The sequence below is a fragment of the Salminus brasiliensis genome, chromosome 10, assembly GCF_030463535.1.
Source record: "Salminus brasiliensis chromosome 10, fSalBra1.hap2, whole genome shotgun sequence".
In the NCBI taxonomy this organism is placed as follows: Eukaryota; Metazoa; Chordata; class Actinopteri; order Characiformes; family Bryconidae; genus Salminus; species Salminus brasiliensis.
The window spans coordinates 9,813,025-9,831,604 of record NC_132887.1 but is presented as its reverse complement, the minus strand read 5'-3'; the positions used below and the strand labels follow the sequence as shown (position 1 = coordinate 9,831,604).

The following is an 18,580-nucleotide window of genomic DNA, read 5'->3' as shown; positions in this document are numbered from 1 at the left end:
AAACCTTTAAGAGACCTTCTATTAAAAAAAATTAAGAAGCTCCAGATGTTCCTTAAGGATCTTGTCCTTTTAACAGTGTAATGGAGATTTGTGATGATTAACAACCTTTAAATTGATAATAACCTTTGACATTGGCTCTTCTAGAACATCAAAATCAAAGAACCATTTAAAGCTCTTTTCTTTAAGAGTATTCTAAAATGAGAGTTAGGAGAACCTTTCCTTGTCATTTTACATTGACCTGACCTGACTTTCTGTCCAGTGTAAAGCTGCTTAGTTGCACACATTTTATTTAAAAGGCAAACGTATTTTCATACTTCCACAGGTAACAGATACAGAAAAGCTTCAGACCACACTATTAATGGTTATGTGAAATGTGTAGAACATGCTGTGATTTCCAAACAATAGTACTGACTGGAAAAGCAGATTCACCACATTGAAATCTGGGGAGAGATGAGCACATTTACAAGCCAGACGATTCCTTTAAGACAATCAGCAGCAGAGGCATTAAAAGGTGGAATTGACGTCATGTGCGGGGTTGGAAAACATGACTTGCTGTTCAATTCCAAAACAAACTGAAACTTTGAATTAAAAGTTTAGCATTTTCAGTTTTGTGGACCATGACGAATATGTTCGTTGGAGCGTTTAAAGTGGGTCTGGATGTTTTTGATAGAGCGCACAGCTGATTGTTTTTTCATGTCAAATGTGTTCATTTTATTACTGTTGAGAGGCATACAATACAGTGCAAACAATCTTTGGCAGAAGTACAATACAAAATACTAGGCGATCACTTTGACCAGTTGCATCATTTTTTTTCAGTCTTGCAGGGCAGTGCATTGCATTGGAAATGGGTTCAGTTTGGGCCAGAGGACAGATTAGGGGTCAAAGGGGCTAATTAACATTAATATGATCCAGAGTACGGGCAGACAGGGACCACAGATAAAAAGCAAAATCTTTTTGGGGGACAGAACAAGAGAAAACAAGCAAATACATAAAACAGAATAAACAAAATGAATACAGAAGCTGTTGGACTATTCAGTAGGCCAGCAATACATTCGTCCAACATTTAAGTTCAGATTATTCTTACTTGTAAATTACAAAGGATACCACATGCTGGCCAGATGAGAGCAAAGAACCAAAGCCATCACAAGGCCATGAGTGGTATAACAGAGTATCAGAAATATGTGCCTGCTGTTACTTCTTTGTTCTGAGTTCTTCTTTTGGGTTATACCGTTTTCTTCTTCTTTTTCTTCTGCTCACCAACATCTTTTCCTAATCTCTCCACCCACTGCACTCTTCTCCATATGGCTTGGATTACAGCGAGAGTAAGGTCAGAGAGCATCATGCTCTCGAACATGACATCAGTGCTGTTCACATGCCTCCTGCTAACTCTGGAGACCACAGCCAAACGTTCTCACCATCCAAATACAAGGCCAGCGAGAGATGGAAACGAGAGAGGTCTGCAAGTCACGTTACATATGGTTAGGACATGTGATTAAAGAAAAGGGAGAGAGAAAGTGGGAAGTGATCCATGAGCTGTCAGCTCTCCAAACTCGAACACTACCCAGCAATTTTAGCAAGAGGAGAAACAAAGAGGGGGATGAGGCCAAAAATCACCAGGAGAAGAACAAAAAAAAAACAAAAAAAAAACAACACTGAGATCTAACAGGCCTCTCTCCTTGGCCGGGTTAAACAGGGCAATGAGTAAGATGGCATAAGGTGAAGAGGATAAGTAAAGGATAACTGGAGACAGTCAATGATTCTGACGAGACTGCAGGAGTTTGAGGAGTGTACTGCTCTGTGTTGAGGCACTGCATGGTCAACATTCTTCTTCTGACAGTGTTGAATAAGCCTGTTTAAACAGTAAAGGAAAGAGCTGGCAGAGAGAAGAGAAGAGAGTGGACTACCTGTCTGGAACAGGCTGGAAATACTGCACTGGTGAGTTAACAAGACGTCGGAGCACAAATGTGTGCAATAACAGCTACAATTGTAAGACCCTGATGTAAATCTAACTCTGAACAGATCTATACCTCAGCTACCACACCTTCACCCCTGTTTAAACCATTTATTGTCAGGGTAAAACACAGAAGTATGAAAAACACCAGATGTTGTCCAGCAATCTCTGCTGGAAACAAGCACTGGGTGATCAGTAGACTTTCTTCAAATTACATTTGTTTGTTTTTTTTTCACCCAAGATATTCACATTATCTTCACACCGAGGTCAATACAAAGGTAGGGGGATATGTGTAATATGCATATACTCAGTAAATGATATAAAGCACCATAAACATTTAGTAAAAGCTGGAGTAACTCTAATCATTTCTCATATAAAATGTCTTTTGAGTAATTATAAAACCAGGAATATGCCTAAAAGGCACATAATGAGTGTACATTACATTTTGCATACTGTGTAAAAGTAAACAAACAAAAACAAAAAACCAATTGAAAAGGTACAAAATAAAACAATACTTTTGACGCTGTATAAACTAAGCATGTATCATTAGTGTGTGTGTGTGTGTGTGTGTGTGTGTGTGGGGGGGGGGGGGGGGGTAGCACCGTTTGTCTGGCATCTCTAACCTGAGAACGCTTTTTAGAGACTGCATGGCTGATAATGATTTGGATCCATTCAAGCTTGTTTTGCGATGTAATCCTCTTCTCTTCAGTGCACGCGTTAGGGCAGTAACTGTTAGGCCAACACCTTTTCATTTGGTGGTCTCTAAAGGCCTCTGGTCCCTTTGTTTAGGGCCTGATGGAGGAAGAGAACATCCTCTACGCATCCATTCATGTATTCATCCATCCATTATTTTAAAAGCTGATGAGGTGGCAACTTCTCTGCTCTTGGCAGCAGAAGTGATGCCATGCCTGGAGATCTGGAAGAAAACTAAAAACAAAAACACGAAAGGAAAAAAACAAAAAAGAAAAATCAAAACTGAGGCACCTGGATGCGGCAGGCCACATCAGTTGGGTCTCTCTCTAGGATGCTTTTAGGGTCCTGAGGTTATACATGACGTTGACTGCCCTGCTGTTTTGATGGCTGGTTGAGGCACACAGGACAGCAAGCACCCTTCAATGTCTCAGGGTTTTGACATGACGCTGGAGGACATCTCTCCACAAAACACGTTACCTGGGCCTCCTAATACACACAGGAAAAAGCAGGGGAAAGTACTTAGACGGTGAACAGAGGGGAAAAAAGTGTTTACCGTCACCATGCTCCAGTCCACTTGTCTTCTTGATAAGACACACAAAGATACAATGGAACAGCTAGAAAGTTATTCAGGGAGAAAGCGATGAAGAAAAAGGTTACTAATCGCTTGGCCACCAGTTGAAAGGAATGTCATTTGGCACGTGGTTTAAAGGTCTGATGAACAAAAAAAAACAAAAAGCACTGAAGCATAGCTGGCAATTGTACCAGGCAGATGAAAACATGGCTGAACAGGGTGGCAAGTGACGTGTGGTGTGTGTGGTATTGATTTCCAGATGACCTATACTGCCACTGCAATTAAATCAGCCCACCCATTCAGAATGGTTTGGGTTTCAAATACATGAAAATTAATATAAGCACACAGGAGGGATTTATTTATTTATTGCACTTTACTTTTATGCATGGTGCACAAAACAAATTGCCCTTGTTCCACCCAGCTCCAGATGGAGATTTTACTGAACCCAGATGTTAAGGTGAGACTTGATGCCTTTGTTCAGTCCAATACCACACTTCTGTAGAACAATGTGCTGATGTTATAACCTAATCTGGTTCACCCTGTATTTTATATCAGGTATAATGGTGGCACATGGCGGATAGGGATGGGCATTTCAGGCAAACCAACTTCCAATTTTGTAAGGCATAAAAAAATCTCTAAATCATATTAAAATGGGCATTCTATTAAATTTACGTGAGTCAAATGTAAAATGTGTGAGCATGATGTTTATCTGCAGTTTTCTGCAACGCTTTCGGTGTGCTGTGGCTGCACTGTGTTCTATCTACTGAGTGAAGCTTCTCTGTGTGTAGTAAAACATTAAAAATGGGGTTACCATGTACATACAGAACTGTGAGAACCAACAGAATGCTTAAATGTTCATTGATAACGGTGGAAAACCTGTAGGTGGGTCTTTAAAGAACCCTTAAAAAATGGTTCCACATACTAAATTTACTGAATTACACCGCTTAGAACCTCTGACCAAAACATAATAAACAGGCTTTTTATTGGCCTCATTCATGGCTGGTAAATACACTATTTGTCCTAATGTTTGTGGACATCCTATTCTAATGAATGCATTCAGCTACTTGAAGTAGCACCCATCGCTGACACAGATCTACACAGTTTGTCTAGTCCCTCTACAGAAGTACTGCCAATAGAACAAGACTTTCAGATACAAATGAACCTATAGGCACCTTGCCTAATGCCAGGCATGGGCTAGAGGGGTATGAAGCCCCCCAGCATTGAGCTATGGAGCAGTGGAACTGTGTTCTCTGGAATGATGGGCGGTGCTTCGTCCAATACTTTTGGGATGAGCGGGTATGAGTGAGTATGGTGGTGATCATCCTGACCTCACTAATCCTTCTGTTACTATGTGCAATCAAATCCTCAAAGCAATGCTCCAAAATCTAGTGGAAAGCCTCTGGACAATAAAGACAGTTACTCCAACAGGATAAACTCTTTTTTGCTACCCTTGATTCTGGAAAAAACAAATGAATGAGAATATACAGACTTAGCTCTTAATATTCTTTTAAAATTCGCCAAATTCTGATTTATTTGTGCATATTCCTGTATTACTAGTATTTAAAGCAGAAACAACCCAGTTAACCACCTTCATAATGAATAATATGCATATTAAAATATTGCATTTACATTTACTTTTATGTATGGTAGGAAGAATCTCCTAAAACTGCTAAAGCAGATCCTACTTCAGAGAACTGCCTATCACCAAATGGAGAAACAGTCATGTACGTACTTTGCACTCGCATGTGGTGCAGGGGTTTTTCTTCCATCTTTCTCCATCCTCACGCTCTCTTCCATCCTCATCAGTGCAATCTGTCCTACTCAGACGGGTTTCAAGTCTTTTTATCTGTGGGGAAAAAGACATCAGAGAGTGAGCTTCATTGCCTTGGCACCTCCGTCTGAATTAGAGCAGGTCACAGGAATATCTCTGGGGGAATTGACGAACATCTTAAAGCTCCATCAGCGTGAGGCCAAGCAGTGCTTTTTGATCAACCAGTTATTTGTGCTTTAAACCCGAACAGAGAACAGCCATCTGTGAACAATTTCCTTTAGAAATGACAGAGGGGCATTGTGAAAGCACAACACAATATACATGTCCTCGTATATAAGGCTTAAAATAAAATTCACGTATTCGAAGCCCCCAGTTGCTGGAGTTTAAGGATCTGACGTGAGCTGCAGATCCATTACATATCTTACTCTGTAAAGGCCTTAATTAAAGCCATGTGCTTCAAGCATGGATTTGCCTATAGCCCTCCAAACTTAGCTTAAACTCTCCAAACTGTGTATGCAGTGTCACCCGATACAGTCTGGATATCTTCTTTCAGTACAAACAACGCTGGTTCATGCTGGCAGGTCTCTAGAGCTCTCCGAGACAGCACTATCCTGACTTAGTGTAGGTTCCTGCATAAACAGTGTGTTATATTATAGGGACTATATATCATTTGGTGTGGCTTTTAGGGGTATAAGGAAATATCGATTAGGATTAAAAGGAGTGTATCAATACTTTTGTCCTTTTAGTGTGTGTCAATAAGATCTCTTTAGAAAGTATTGTGACGTATTCAGAAAGCAATCCAAGCTGAAAACCTTTATGTATCTACAGCATTAATGTATGAGGTCAAATTCCTGTAGTCTGAATAAGTGGATATATGTAAATGCTTACATATCAATGTTTCAAGCAACATTAGGTTTCCCCTGATATGCGCCCTTTAAAAGCCGCACATATAAGTAAGTAAGTAAGTAAGTAAGTAAACATTAAGATGGTTCCAGATATGTAGACTTGCGTAGAACAAGCACTGTAGAACAGACCATCCATCCTCACCTGCTTTCGTAAACTAGTGATGGTCTTCTGCATGTCAACGACAAAGTCCTGGAACTCATTAAGTGAGGGTTCAGTGCTTGGCTTTGGTGCGAGAGTAACATTCACGGTGGTTCGGTCATCTTCAAAGCTGAAAAACAGCACGCACACACACACACACACACACACACACACACACACACACACACACACACACACACACACACACACACAGCATAGTAATTTAATCTAGAGCTACATTTGACAAATCACATTTCAACACGCATACATTCCAATGAAAAGTGGGACAGATGACCAGATGATCCTTTCAAGGACTAATACTGTGAATTACTTTCAGATGGAGCTAAAACTGAGGTTTACCTGTGCCCATTCTCAAGCTCTCCAGAAGGTTTCTCCTCTGCGTAGCTGTGCTCCACTGACCTCCGGCCTCTGAAGTGGTAGGACAGGGCGTTGAACTGACCTTTGGTGCGGCAGTCTGCAGGATTAGTGATAGAAGCATTTTACACAGAGCAGGATGAAAAGAACACTTCTCAAACAGAGCTGGTGAGTGGATGAAGATTGAGAAACTTGGTTCCACACTGCATTCACTAAACACCTTAAAGTTTGGATTTGCATGGAATTGTGGGAATTGTACCATTACTGTAATGGTAGCTTTGCTGGCTCTGCTGTCCCCTTCTCCTCCTCTGCAACATTTCATAGTGTGTTTAATATTTTATAATCCAGTCTGACTCTCCTTCCTGACCAATCAGCTGCCAGTTCCTTTACAAAACTGCAGTCCACTTACTTCCTGTGTGTGTGTTTGTGTGTGTGTGTGTGGTGGTACACTCTTTTGTTATTGGCGGTCTACTGGTGTGTAATAACTTGTTTGTGGGTGAATGTGCTGTGTGTGATTTTGGTTTCTATAGTGTGTGTGTATTAGAATTAGCTTTAGCCTCCACTTGGTTCTGGGCTCTTCAGTGCTGGTTTAAGAACAGAGAAAGGCGTGTGGCTCTCTAGTTCTCCCGCTGGTAAAACAGTGGAGTGTTTCAGTGATATAAAGTTTTATAAAGGGTCAGATATTGTTCTCTGGTTTTATGATCCACTGTAAAAAAAAAAAAAAAAGCTCCACACTGCAGACTCTCAACTCCTTTATTTACCTTCTGAGAACATTTGCACTGCTGCTGATTGGGCAACAATGTCCGTTAATGACCCCTTGAAGACACCAGATGGCGCTCTGAACATCATGGTAAATCAAAGAATCAGAACTGGATTGGGATTAAAATAGCAGATACCCGATATATATACGCAGATATATTAAAACATGCTTGGAATTGGGACCTTGGTGTGTAAACATAGCCACTGTTCTGTTCAGTCTATGAATCAGACAAAATAGTGTGTTGGTGTTGTAGGACAGTTGTAGGGTGTGTGCTAATGTTCACACGCTACAGGCGGTACCAACTAGCTCAACAAACTAGTTCCAACAAACTGCATCAATAAAAACAATGCCAGGTTAGCTGTTTGTTTCCTGTTGTACCGAACCATATGGTCCAAACTGTAATGTGAACCACCCCTTGACTTTTGTGTACTGTCACCCCTCATCTGCCAACATTTTACACAACACAAATTGTGTCAAATTGTGTAAAAAAAAAAAAAAAAAAAAAAAAAAAAAATACTGAGCAAAAAGTTGTGTTAAGAGGTTGTGATATTACAGTAACAATCAACACACAACACTTTCAAGTTGTGCCACAAAACCCCACACGTTTGCCCTATGAGAGGAAGGTCTCTTCAGGTCACTAAATTAGATTGTGATCATCCTACTCCTTGAAATGTGTCTCTCAAGCTGCAAGAACTCAAACAATATGATTTCTAACAAAGCTCTGATAATTACAGATCAGAGGACATCTGTGTGCATTCTCTCTGATGTGGAGATCATATCATCTACATATGCAGGGCTTGTGTGTGAGTTATTTTATCCAGCTGAGTAATACAAGGGACCTGTCTCAACACAGCAGTGCAATAACAGCACTTATGTAAGAGGCACATGAAAGAGAATACTGTCAGCAACAGGTCCTGTAGTTCGCCCTGTAAAGGGAAGCACACAGAATTCAAAGTTGTCTTTGAAGCATCACATCTGCAAACCTATAACCCCCCTTCCCCTGCTTTTATTAAAGGAGGAAACATGTTTACACATAAATCAGGTACTATGTGAAGGCTGTGATTATTTAACAGTATGTGTGATTCAGGCTTTGATTTAGGTCACTACGGACCTACGCTACGGACCTTCACTACGGACCTACAAAGCAAAAAAAAATTAAAAATCCAAAACAAAAATCACATACACTTTACTCAGCGTGACCTCTACTAATAGCTTGTTTCGCTGACCTCTCTCAACAGGATGCAGTATGACAGGAAATTCACAGTTTATTAAATGTGCCTTTTCTCAAATTCATTTGTGCAGACAGATTGAACTCAGGCCACAACGGGAAAAGAAGAAGAAAAAAACTCCACAAAACCCCGAAGTTATAAACAAACATCTGGATACAGATGTTTGACATTAGGAGAAATATATTGTTTTAAAATAATATACGAAGCGAATGCCAGGACTCTGATAAAACTTCAAGCTATATTATTCATTGTGTAGTTTCTCCATCATCAACTCACAACAAAGACTAATCCTAACCACCAAACCAAAACAGGCTTCTCTCCAGGAAACAGATACAGGGCTTCTCTGACTTATTCAAATACATTTCATTAAACTTGAAAAACGTTTTTGGTTGACAACTCTATGATTGGTTCACATTTACGATTGTGTTGACTCCAGTCTGCACCATTTAAAGACCTTACACAGCTGTTACAGCTTTTGTAGTTTTCTTCTTTCTTCATTTTGTTGCTCTGTTTCCAATCCATGACATTCTCTAAAGCTATGTTCACACAGCAGGTAACATAAGGGGTTAACATCCCTGTAGTTACTACTACAGTTATATGCCTTTGTGTGTATTAAGCTTTTCTTCGTTAAGGGTTTAATTAATACCACATATGAAAGTGGCTTAAATTTCTTTTAGGTCGTTTCCACTGTCTTTTTAATGTGACATATATCCAACATTCACCTGAACAGTTCACATTCCTAAACTGAACTCCTCAGTGGGTTGTGATGATGAATGAGAGTTGGATTGATCTGGCGGTTCAGACTCAGACGCAATTGGCGTGTGTCAAATATGAATAGGATGTTAACACTTTCGCCCCGTCAGCGGACCATTAGGTTTTGTATGGGGTTATTACAAACTTCTATTAACTGAGAATAACTTCACCAGTCCCTGTGGTTAATGTGCAATAAGTCTGTCTTAGTTAAGGGGTTAATACCTCATAGGAAAAAGGCACCAATCAGAAACGAAAATGTCCGATTCAGGTTTGAATTTTAGTTTTTTGCTGTTCACACTGTCACACAGATAACACACCTCTGTCACTTACGATGAAAAAAAAAAAAGCTCTAATTTAGGCCACTTTTACCAGCTGTATGAATGTAGCCTAAGTTCAGACAACCCAGGTTCCAAAAATCTGCCTTTGCTATTGCTGTTAAATCCTCCAAAATGCTGTAAAATAGTTAATCCATGTTAGTGTTAGGCTTTGTATTCTCTATGTTTTCTCTCCTCTATATGTATTTGGTTGTTTGTTGTAAAAATCTTGCAACAATCTTGAATTTTTAAGTGGGGGGTGGTGGGTGAGACAACAAAGGGGAAAAAGGGGAAATAAATGCATATATTCCATAAAGTGTATTGTCTTTGTACTTTGTTCTCATCAATGAAAAAAATGTATGCATGCTAAAACTCAATCTAATCTGTACTGACTGTAACTGTAAACTGTACCGGTGGAGCTTGAACTGTGTATTTGGATTATGGCAGTATGTGCAGTTCACTCAGGTAGAAGATATGTAGTAAATCTCAATTCTCTAGATGCCATGCCCGGCAGTGAACCCCATGGCGCCATTGTGCACGCTTCAGCAATCTAAATGAAAGAATGAAGGGCCAAGTCGAAGTAAACAGCTAATTATTTGTAATGGTTCACACTCAGGATCTGACAGGATCGGCCAAATTCATCACAGAGCCTTGGGCTTGATTAGAAAGATGCTAGTGTGCTTCACTGCCTTACTCAAAAATAACAACACTATTTTAAAAAATGGGATCTTTAGTAAAGGCACTGGTTCTATACAGAACAATAACATCTCAAAGAAGATCGGTGGAAAAACATTTGTAGATGGTTTTAAGAAGTTCCTTTTAAAACTGCATATAAAATACACCAGAAAGACAAAAAACCAGAAAGTTGCTGTTATGTCTCAAAGAGCTCTTTTATGTACGGTGCAGAAGATATGTGTATAATTTTATATAAATTTACTTGGATTTACTTGGATATTCAAAATTCAAGTCTGAATTTTGATGTTGATATTATGGTATATTCCAAAAATGGTATTGCAGATGTTGTTAAAAGGCCCCCATGTCTGTCACTGAAGCTGATAAAATCTGTAGTTTAAAAGAAAGACTGGACTACACAGGTACCCTCATGTTATCATCCCTATAGCTTTGCTGGAGAGACATGCCTTCTGTGGAGCTCTCACATGAACGTAACTTCCAAAGAAACAATCCAGCATCACTCATCGAAACCAACAGCCATGAAAAAACCTGGACACGTCATCGCATAATAAAAAGGTCTAGAAAAATGCGGACAGTGATGAAGTGTTTACAAAAGCCACAATCTGATCTGGAGGCGTACCTTCACAGCAGTCCTGCCACATGCGCAGGTCAATCTTGGGCACATCATCACAGCTTCCAAAACCATGAGGAAAGTCTGCCACAGCGAAGACGTCGGACTGGATGCGGGTGATGTTGTCCCCATTGTCACACAGCACCCGGGTGAGAGATGCCTGCTTCAGCTGTGTCAACTGAGCCGGGCTAAAGACGCCTGGGTTCTCATACCAGAACCTTCACAAACATACAAAAAAAACACTCTCGTTTAAGAAGCTCCAAGTTTAAGACTTTGCAAAACATTTACAAAGCTGGGAAGAAAACAATTCAGCAATATTATGTGAGGATGGGTATGTTGTGCTCATGGGCACAGTGCTCCTACAGTTGGGAGAGTGTAATTCACTTTCTCCTCACTGTCGTAAAAACACAAATCACGCTCGGAGCTCCGTCTCACGGACAGCTGTATACATGCATTTGCCGAAAAAGCTAAGAAATACAAAACTGACATCTGAAAGCTAAAGAAGCATGTGGACTAAGGCAGTTGAAGAATAAATATAATAACAGAATTTTACACAATTATGACAAATATCGGTTAAGCAGGGTTTTTCATTTCTAGAGACTTGGGCTTGTGCAGCTCCAAAGTTACATTGTGCATTAGCAACGTTCCGCTATTCTCCCTAATACAGTCAGTGGAGCATCAACATGACTCTTCGCTATAAACATTTGCTATAAAAGCAGTTACGCCTATGATAAATCTGTTTAGTAGCAGTTTACCTGTCACCCTCTCTCAGACGCTTAAACTGGGTGGCCAGCAGACACATTAGGGTGGGCCCCAGTCTGCTACCAGGAACAATGTCCTCCACCATCAGAGCAGGGAACAGATCAATGTTCAAGGGTGTGCCGTAGAGTCTGGGAACACATACAATACAAAAAGTCAGCTTTCAACAGAATCACCTAAAAAAACAAAAATCTAATTTATTCAATGTTCCCCTCCTTATTCCAAATAGTTGAGCAGACAAGTCCAGTTTGATTGTTCAAAGAGTGCATATTATTTTTCACTAACTCCAAGGCTAATGTTGCTAATGAGCAATTGATGTTTATACCCCACTAATTAGCATCATGAAACTGCATACCTTATTCAACATACACAGCAAGATAATACTGTGTCGTCTATACAAATTAACAAAGCTTACTGTTTGCATAGCTAAACAGTATTAGCAGCCAGATTCAAGCCTGTTCATGCTTTGGTTTATAGTGTACTCTCGGGGCATGATCCTAATATTTATTAGCACGTTTAATTGACATATCTCTGTCCAAAACTACACTGCAGCAGTGTGAACAAGAATAAATGAGCTCTACGTATACAGGTGGTGCTGTAGTATACAGGTGGTGCTGCCCAGTCTGGGTCCATGGCTTATTATTAACACCATCAAGCTTTTAAAAGGCAATGCTTCAAAGAAAGTGTCTGAGAGTGTAACAAGCAACAGTGACTTCAGCTTATAATTACCTTTGCAGTTTCTCTCGAACGGTGGGATTGCGAATCTCATTCCTCAAGTCATTGAATGTCTGCGCAGAGGTCAGATTGCAAAACACTCTGTAGTCATTATATGGGGGGATGCCATGGTCACGACCTCTCTGGACGTTCATGGCAGCAAGGTCCAGGGCCACAGCATGGGCCATAGAGAAGAGGCGCTCGGTGAGTTCAGTGTTGAGAAGTTGTGTGGATACCCTCATTTTTCCTGCTACACCAAAAAGTCCTCGCAGCAGAGGATCAATGCCTCCTTCGTTTACAATCCGGAAAGGTGAGAAGAAGGCCTTGTGTAGGGATATGTGTCCTTGCTGGATGGGCTGGAAGGTCTCATTCAGCCGGTACAGAATGGGATTAATGAGGGTGTGTCCAAAGCGGAAGGCAGCGGTTGCGAAGGAGTTGAAGATGCCAGCGTTGACGTTGGGGTCGTAGCCATGGTATTCGCCCATTAGCTTAATTCCTGCTTCGCCTAATATTTTAGGCAGCCAGTGGCTGTAGGTGATGTGCTGCATTTGGGCTCCTACTATCTTTCGGGCCTCGTGGTAGATGGTGTCTCCATCCCAGTGCGGGTTGAGGCGCAGAAGCTCAGCAGCTATGCGGTTGTGCTCGCGGAACCACACTGTGTGCATGGCAGTCAGGCCCAGCTGCTCGTTGGCCCGGTGGTCCCCGGCCAGGAAGCAAGGTATAGGGCTTTCGTTCTCATCTCGCATGCACTCAGTTGGGGGTCCAGAGGCGAAGGGCAACAGGGGTTTCCCCGTGCGCTGGACGATGCCTTGACGCAGCTGACCCCTGTGGCCCGCAAGGTCACGTACCTCCTCTGCCTCGTGGTGCGAGCTGCCGTACACGTTGGAGGCATCAATGTAAGAGGTGAGTTGGTTGATCTGTTCACGTGGATACACAGAGTTCATGAGCAGTGAGGTCATGCCACTACCACATACTGGGCTCGAGCGCACAAAAAACATACAGCGTGCCCCGCTCCGCCTCTGCCGTGGGTCGTTGGGTGGGAACATTATGGGAAAGCAGGGCGGATCATTAGTGCACACCGAGGTGCAAAGCTGACCATCAGAAAAACGGGACTGGCTAAGGGCAACCACAGTGGAGTCCAGATCGTGATCCAGAAACTGACCCCACTGCATGAGCATGTGTGTGTACCGCTCATCAGGGGTGATGGTCTCAGTGCCGATCATGGTGGTGGAGACCAGGCGGGGCAGCGGCAGGGGGAAGCCATTGTGGCGTCTCTCCGTAGCCCCACGAGGCAAGTTGAAGCCGTTGTCGTAGACAGACTTTAACAGGCGCTCGAAGGCGGTGAGTGAGGCGCCCCACATGGGGTGCTGTAGGTTGTTGCAGGTGCCGTCGTGGCTGCGGTACTTCTGGTGGAAGCAGATGTCCGAGCAGTTGTTGAAGCGACGGTGAGCTGTACAGCCGGACAGGTTGGCGATCATGTCCAAGAAGCGTGGCGACACCAGGTCGTTGTAGCGGAAAGCTGAGAAAGAGTTATAATAAACATTTAGGCACGGTGACGTTCCTCACACATAGAGTACTATGTGGATGTATGACCTGAGACGTTTAAGCTTGTAAAAAACATTCAATAAATAAAATGATTTCTGTTTTAAAGAATGATTTAACTTAATAATGTATAGGTTACTACAGTATTATGAAATACGATTTAGCTAAACCCTTAGTGCCATCCAAATGATTGGATGGCAACTTCAAATACTCTCGGCCACAATGAAAGGTTTAGTAAAGATACTAGCAACACACTTAAAAGTACAATCATACCAGAAATATCATAATTTACTGTGTGAATGTTAAGTTTTTGTTCAAATGTAAGTGTTTCCCTGAAAAAATCAAAGATTACGGACTACCCACATAAATAGCTGTAGTAATTTTTAGGTGACCTAAGATTTCTGTAGTTCAGTGCAGTTCACTCTATGTACAAAAATGTACAAATGAACTCTTTCAGCCCTAAAGACCTGTATTAGGGCACATACTTTCAAATCACAAGCTCCATATTAGTTTCATAGTAGATTCTGAACAAACAGTACTTATTGTTATCATAATTAGAAGGTAGTGAATAATTAGAATTCTTATGGTATAGTAGGTACTGATTAATTAGTAGGAACTAAATTGTTAGGTACTGAAAAATTACTGCTTGTTGCATTATTTGTAGATACTTAATCATAAGATGAACTAAATGCATTAATATGCAAAATATGGCTGGAGTTCATAGGAATAAAGTCCATATTGTTGGTGCATGTATTAAAAATATAGTGCCTCATTGTGGAAGCCTCCTCCCAAATGTACGTGCACATAGCCATGGCCCATCTCACTGAATCCCCAAGCTCTGCTATGAGCTCTATAAGAAAGATTAACTATACAACCAGAACTGATGTGAACAGTCAGCTGGGGATAATGATGACACAGTCTGGAACTCCTCCCATCGGACGACTCCCTGTTTTATTCACTGTATGAGTCCGTGTATAGGGAGTGTCTGCTCAGTAAATATTCTAGTTCCTTTTATTTAGCCATTGTGCTTGTCTATTAGATCATGCTTGCACAGTAAATAAAGCTGGGTTTTGAAATGTCTGAAAGTGAATTAATGAGTAAAGTTATTGCATTCCAAACAGGCCCAGTTATTCAGTGCTGACTGGCCAAAAACGCCTAGGCTTGGTTAGAGCACAGTGTGACCACGAGAGCTTGGCTGTTGTCATAAGCAGTAAAAACAGCGAGGCCTCTCTGTGGCTCTGCGAAGCGCCACAGTCTCCAATGGGCTTGCTGAACTTGCTGCCCCGTTACACCTAACTAAATTATAGGTTTGTCAGACAGGTACAAATAAATGTAGAATATGGTCAATTTGCTTTAAACAAACCAAGTAAAAACAAGAAGGACATGCATGCAGATCAGTGTCGAAAGCATCCGCACTAGGCAAATATACTAGGTCTGAAATGTGCATAAGGAACCAAGATAATAGGAACCAGACTCTGCTGCTAAAAGCTACCTTCCAGGAAATGCAGTATGTATTAATTATGCTGTCTGACGTCAGCAAGTGACACCCTTATTTGGAGAAAAAGCTTTTGGCCTAAAATACCTGTTCCATTGGTGTCCACCATCAGACCGTGGTTGACATGCCTCTGAATGAGGAGGAGGGTCTGCTCAAAGATCTCGCCAGCTCTAGCCTGTTCCACTGTGTAGGGGTCTCGTGGATACCGGAACAAAGCCAGCAGTTCACCAGGGGTCCGGGGGGAACTGCCCAAAAAGTGAAGGAAAAAGAACAACAATGCCTGTTACTCAGTCATTTACCTCAGGAGTTAATATTCAGGCCCGTAAGGTTTTTGGCTGATTTTCAATCGTGAAATGGCAACAATGGCAGGACTTTAGCATCAGACAATTTTTCTAATCCAGATGCTTGTATAGACTACGCCTAATCTCCATTAATCCATATGTCATTTTAAGCAGAACATCTTAATGTCAGTGGTGATTACACAAACCACTCAACTATTTCTGCTCCTTTATCCCAGTATGGGCATAGATACAAACTATCTGTCTAATGAAAGCCATGATTGATACAGATTCACGAAAAAACACTCAAAACGTAATCAAGAAATACCAAGATTAACTTTTTAAGAAATTGGCTGTAGGTAGAACTGAATACCTGTCTGAGCTGCAGTAGACACCAGACTGAGCATGCTTACTCATGACCCAGACTAACAGAGTCATTCATCATTATTATGCTAACACACTGTCTAAACTATGGGTGTGTGCCTTTTTACTAAGACTTGTACCCATTCCAGATGCTTAGGGTTTTGTGTAGCACACTTAATCAAACACACACCTGTAATATTTCATGTATTTCAAGTGACAAGTAACGGATCTTTCAAGTTGCAAAACTGGACGAAGCCAGTCCATTACAAACGAAGGGTCTTGCTTTTACAATGGTGAAGTCATTAAGACCTTTAGAAGCCAAAAGTGGTCCACAGTAAGAGGTTCTGCCAGTTCATTTGTCTGTCATACTGCACTAGTGAACTCCCTATGGGTGGACAGCAGAAGGAGACCCACCAGGAAATGAACAGTAAACTAAGCCCCCAGACAATTATCACTAGTCCTGTGAATTATCAGATAAGAGCTGAAAGGGTTGAGTGAGTGTAGAATTACCCTTCAGCAGAAAGCAGACGCATTTTACTATATACCAATTACATTTTCCCAGCCAGAAGTCTAATTAATTCTTCGTCCTGCCTTTGTTGGAGTAACTGTGTCTACTGTCCAGGGTAGAAGGCTTTCTACTAGATTTTGGAGCATTGCTGTGAAAATCTAATTGCATTCAGCGACAAGAAAGTTAGTGAAGTTAGGATGGTGGATGATCACTACCCCACCTCATCCCCAACTCATCCCAGAAGTACTGGATGGAGCACCAACCATCATTCCAGAGAACACAGCTCCACAGCTCAATGCTGAGGGTTTTGTACCCTTCTAGCCCATGCCTGGCATGGTGCCAATAGGTCCATGTTTGTCCTATTGTATTGGCAGTACTTCTCTACAGGGTCTAGACAAGCTGCATATAAGTATCTGTACTGTATGTATTTGTGTCAGCAATAGGTGCAATGGGTTTAGTCTCCAACTAGTGACCAGTAGAACCTCACTTCAGAATATGAAACAAATAACCTTAATAACCCTAATTTGTGTTCTGTTACCAATATATTATAAGAAACTCCATGACTTATCTTGGAGGAGTTCACTCACTCAATCATGAGAAAAATGTTCCAAAACATCTCATTAATGGTGTGTTAGGGTGGCATTTTAATTGCTGAGCTGAAGATCAGCACCTGTGTTTATGAGACTCCTTTCATATGACTTGCACTCCCAGAGTGCTCACGTGTTTCCATTACTTTGGCAGCTACTTTGGCAAATTACTTCCTTGAAACAGAGTGCTAAATCAATTAAACAAAACTTCAGCAGTCATTTCCTTAGAAACACAAACACTGTTGTTGATCCAACACAGGCTGGCATGCTGCTCGACCGACATCAAGAACAAACCAAACAGCTGATAGAATCCAAACGGCAACTAGTTAGGAATGGTAACAGTGGGAACGGCCATCAAGCCAAACTCCAACAGTCCTGCCAAATTCCTTTAGACTTCAGTATGACTCAGAGGAACGAGAAATGTTTTTATATGCCTGGCAATGCGATAAGAGCAGAAATGTGGGCTTACCCGTCAAAGAGGTGCCTTCTAGTGGAGTCTATGGCACTGTCTACACTGCGGATGGCTTCCTCCAGAGATGTGGAGACGAACGGATCGCCCTCTCTGCTCACATGTGGCACTGGAGAGACAAAGAGAAACACAGAGCCATTAGCTCTGAATTAGCTCTGAATGACATCCCAAAGCTCTTAAATGTTCATTTAAATGATCAATAACAATGTATTATACTTTCTAAAGCACTCTAATAATTAAAAACATAAGTTATGAACAGACATACAGTGCCCCCACTGGTCTACTTTATTTATCATACCATGTACAGAATACCAACTTGACAGAAAAATGCAAAAAATAAAATAATAATAATAATAATAATAAAATAAAAATATAAATGAAGAAAAAATATTATATAAAAATATTTTATAATACAAAAAGAGGGTATTTCTACACAGGCATGCTTGCTCAGATAATAGTAATGAATATAAATGTAAACCATAAGGCACTGCCCTCTTGGATACCAAATCCTAAACTATCACATGATGTTAGTGGAGACAGAATGACCCTACCCCAAGGGGATGATCACAAAGTAGAACATCCCACCTAGTCTTCCCTCATCTCTGTGTTTTTCCTGTTTTTACATGTGCCTTTGTCCATGTGTTCCTGTGTTTGTTTTGGTTTTGTGTTTCTCTGCCTTCTTGCCACACCCTTCCCCTGTGTTTCATCTGTAGCCCTGCCCTCTCATCACTGAGCCCAGGTGTTTCTTCTCTGTGTTCAGTGCAAATATATACCCCTTTGTTCAGGTGTGTCCCATCGCTGTTCATTGTATTTGTTTTTGGATGTTATGTCTTGTGTATTATTGTTTTGCTGTCTGTCTTTCCTTTTTGTCAAGTTCTGTGCTTATTTGGTAAGCTTTTCTTAATGTTTTTGACACTGGATGTTCTTGTTTGGTTGCCTAATTCAAGTTGTTGTTTTTTATTCCATGCCGTGCTTGCTGTCGTTGTGGATGCTATTAAAAGAATTGCATGCTTGCATCCGGTCTCTGTGCCTCAAACATTACACAATGAAACAGCAGAGGAAATTACAGGAAAGTTATAAAGGCAAGTGTAGTCTAGACTC

General features: G+C 41.2%; 1 protein-coding gene across 1 annotated transcript in view; it reads right to left on the bottom strand.

Annotated features, from left to right (window-relative positions):
* Positions 1–683: 683 nt before the first annotated feature.
* pxdn (peroxidasin) overlaps positions 684–18,580 on the bottom strand; it is a 65,579-nt gene continuing 47,682 nt past the window's right edge. Inside the window, exons 15-23 of the mRNA XM_072689138.1 lie at positions 17,480–17,588; positions 15,362–15,519; positions 12,253–13,756; positions 11,520–11,654; positions 10,774–10,982; positions 6,391–6,505; positions 6,034–6,160; positions 4,948–5,061; positions 684–3,130 (exon numbers count right to left, since the gene is read on the bottom strand). Of these exons, the coding sequence (XP_072545239.1) occupies positions 2,996–3,130; positions 4,948–5,061; positions 6,034–6,160; positions 6,391–6,505; positions 10,774–10,982; positions 11,520–11,654; positions 12,253–13,756; positions 15,362–15,519; positions 17,480–17,588 (2,606 nt within the window). The 3' untranslated portion in view covers positions 684–2,995. The remainder of the gene's footprint in view (positions 3,131–4,947; positions 5,062–6,033; positions 6,161–6,390; positions 6,506–10,773; positions 10,983–11,519; positions 11,655–12,252; positions 13,757–15,361; positions 15,520–17,479; positions 17,589–18,580) is intronic.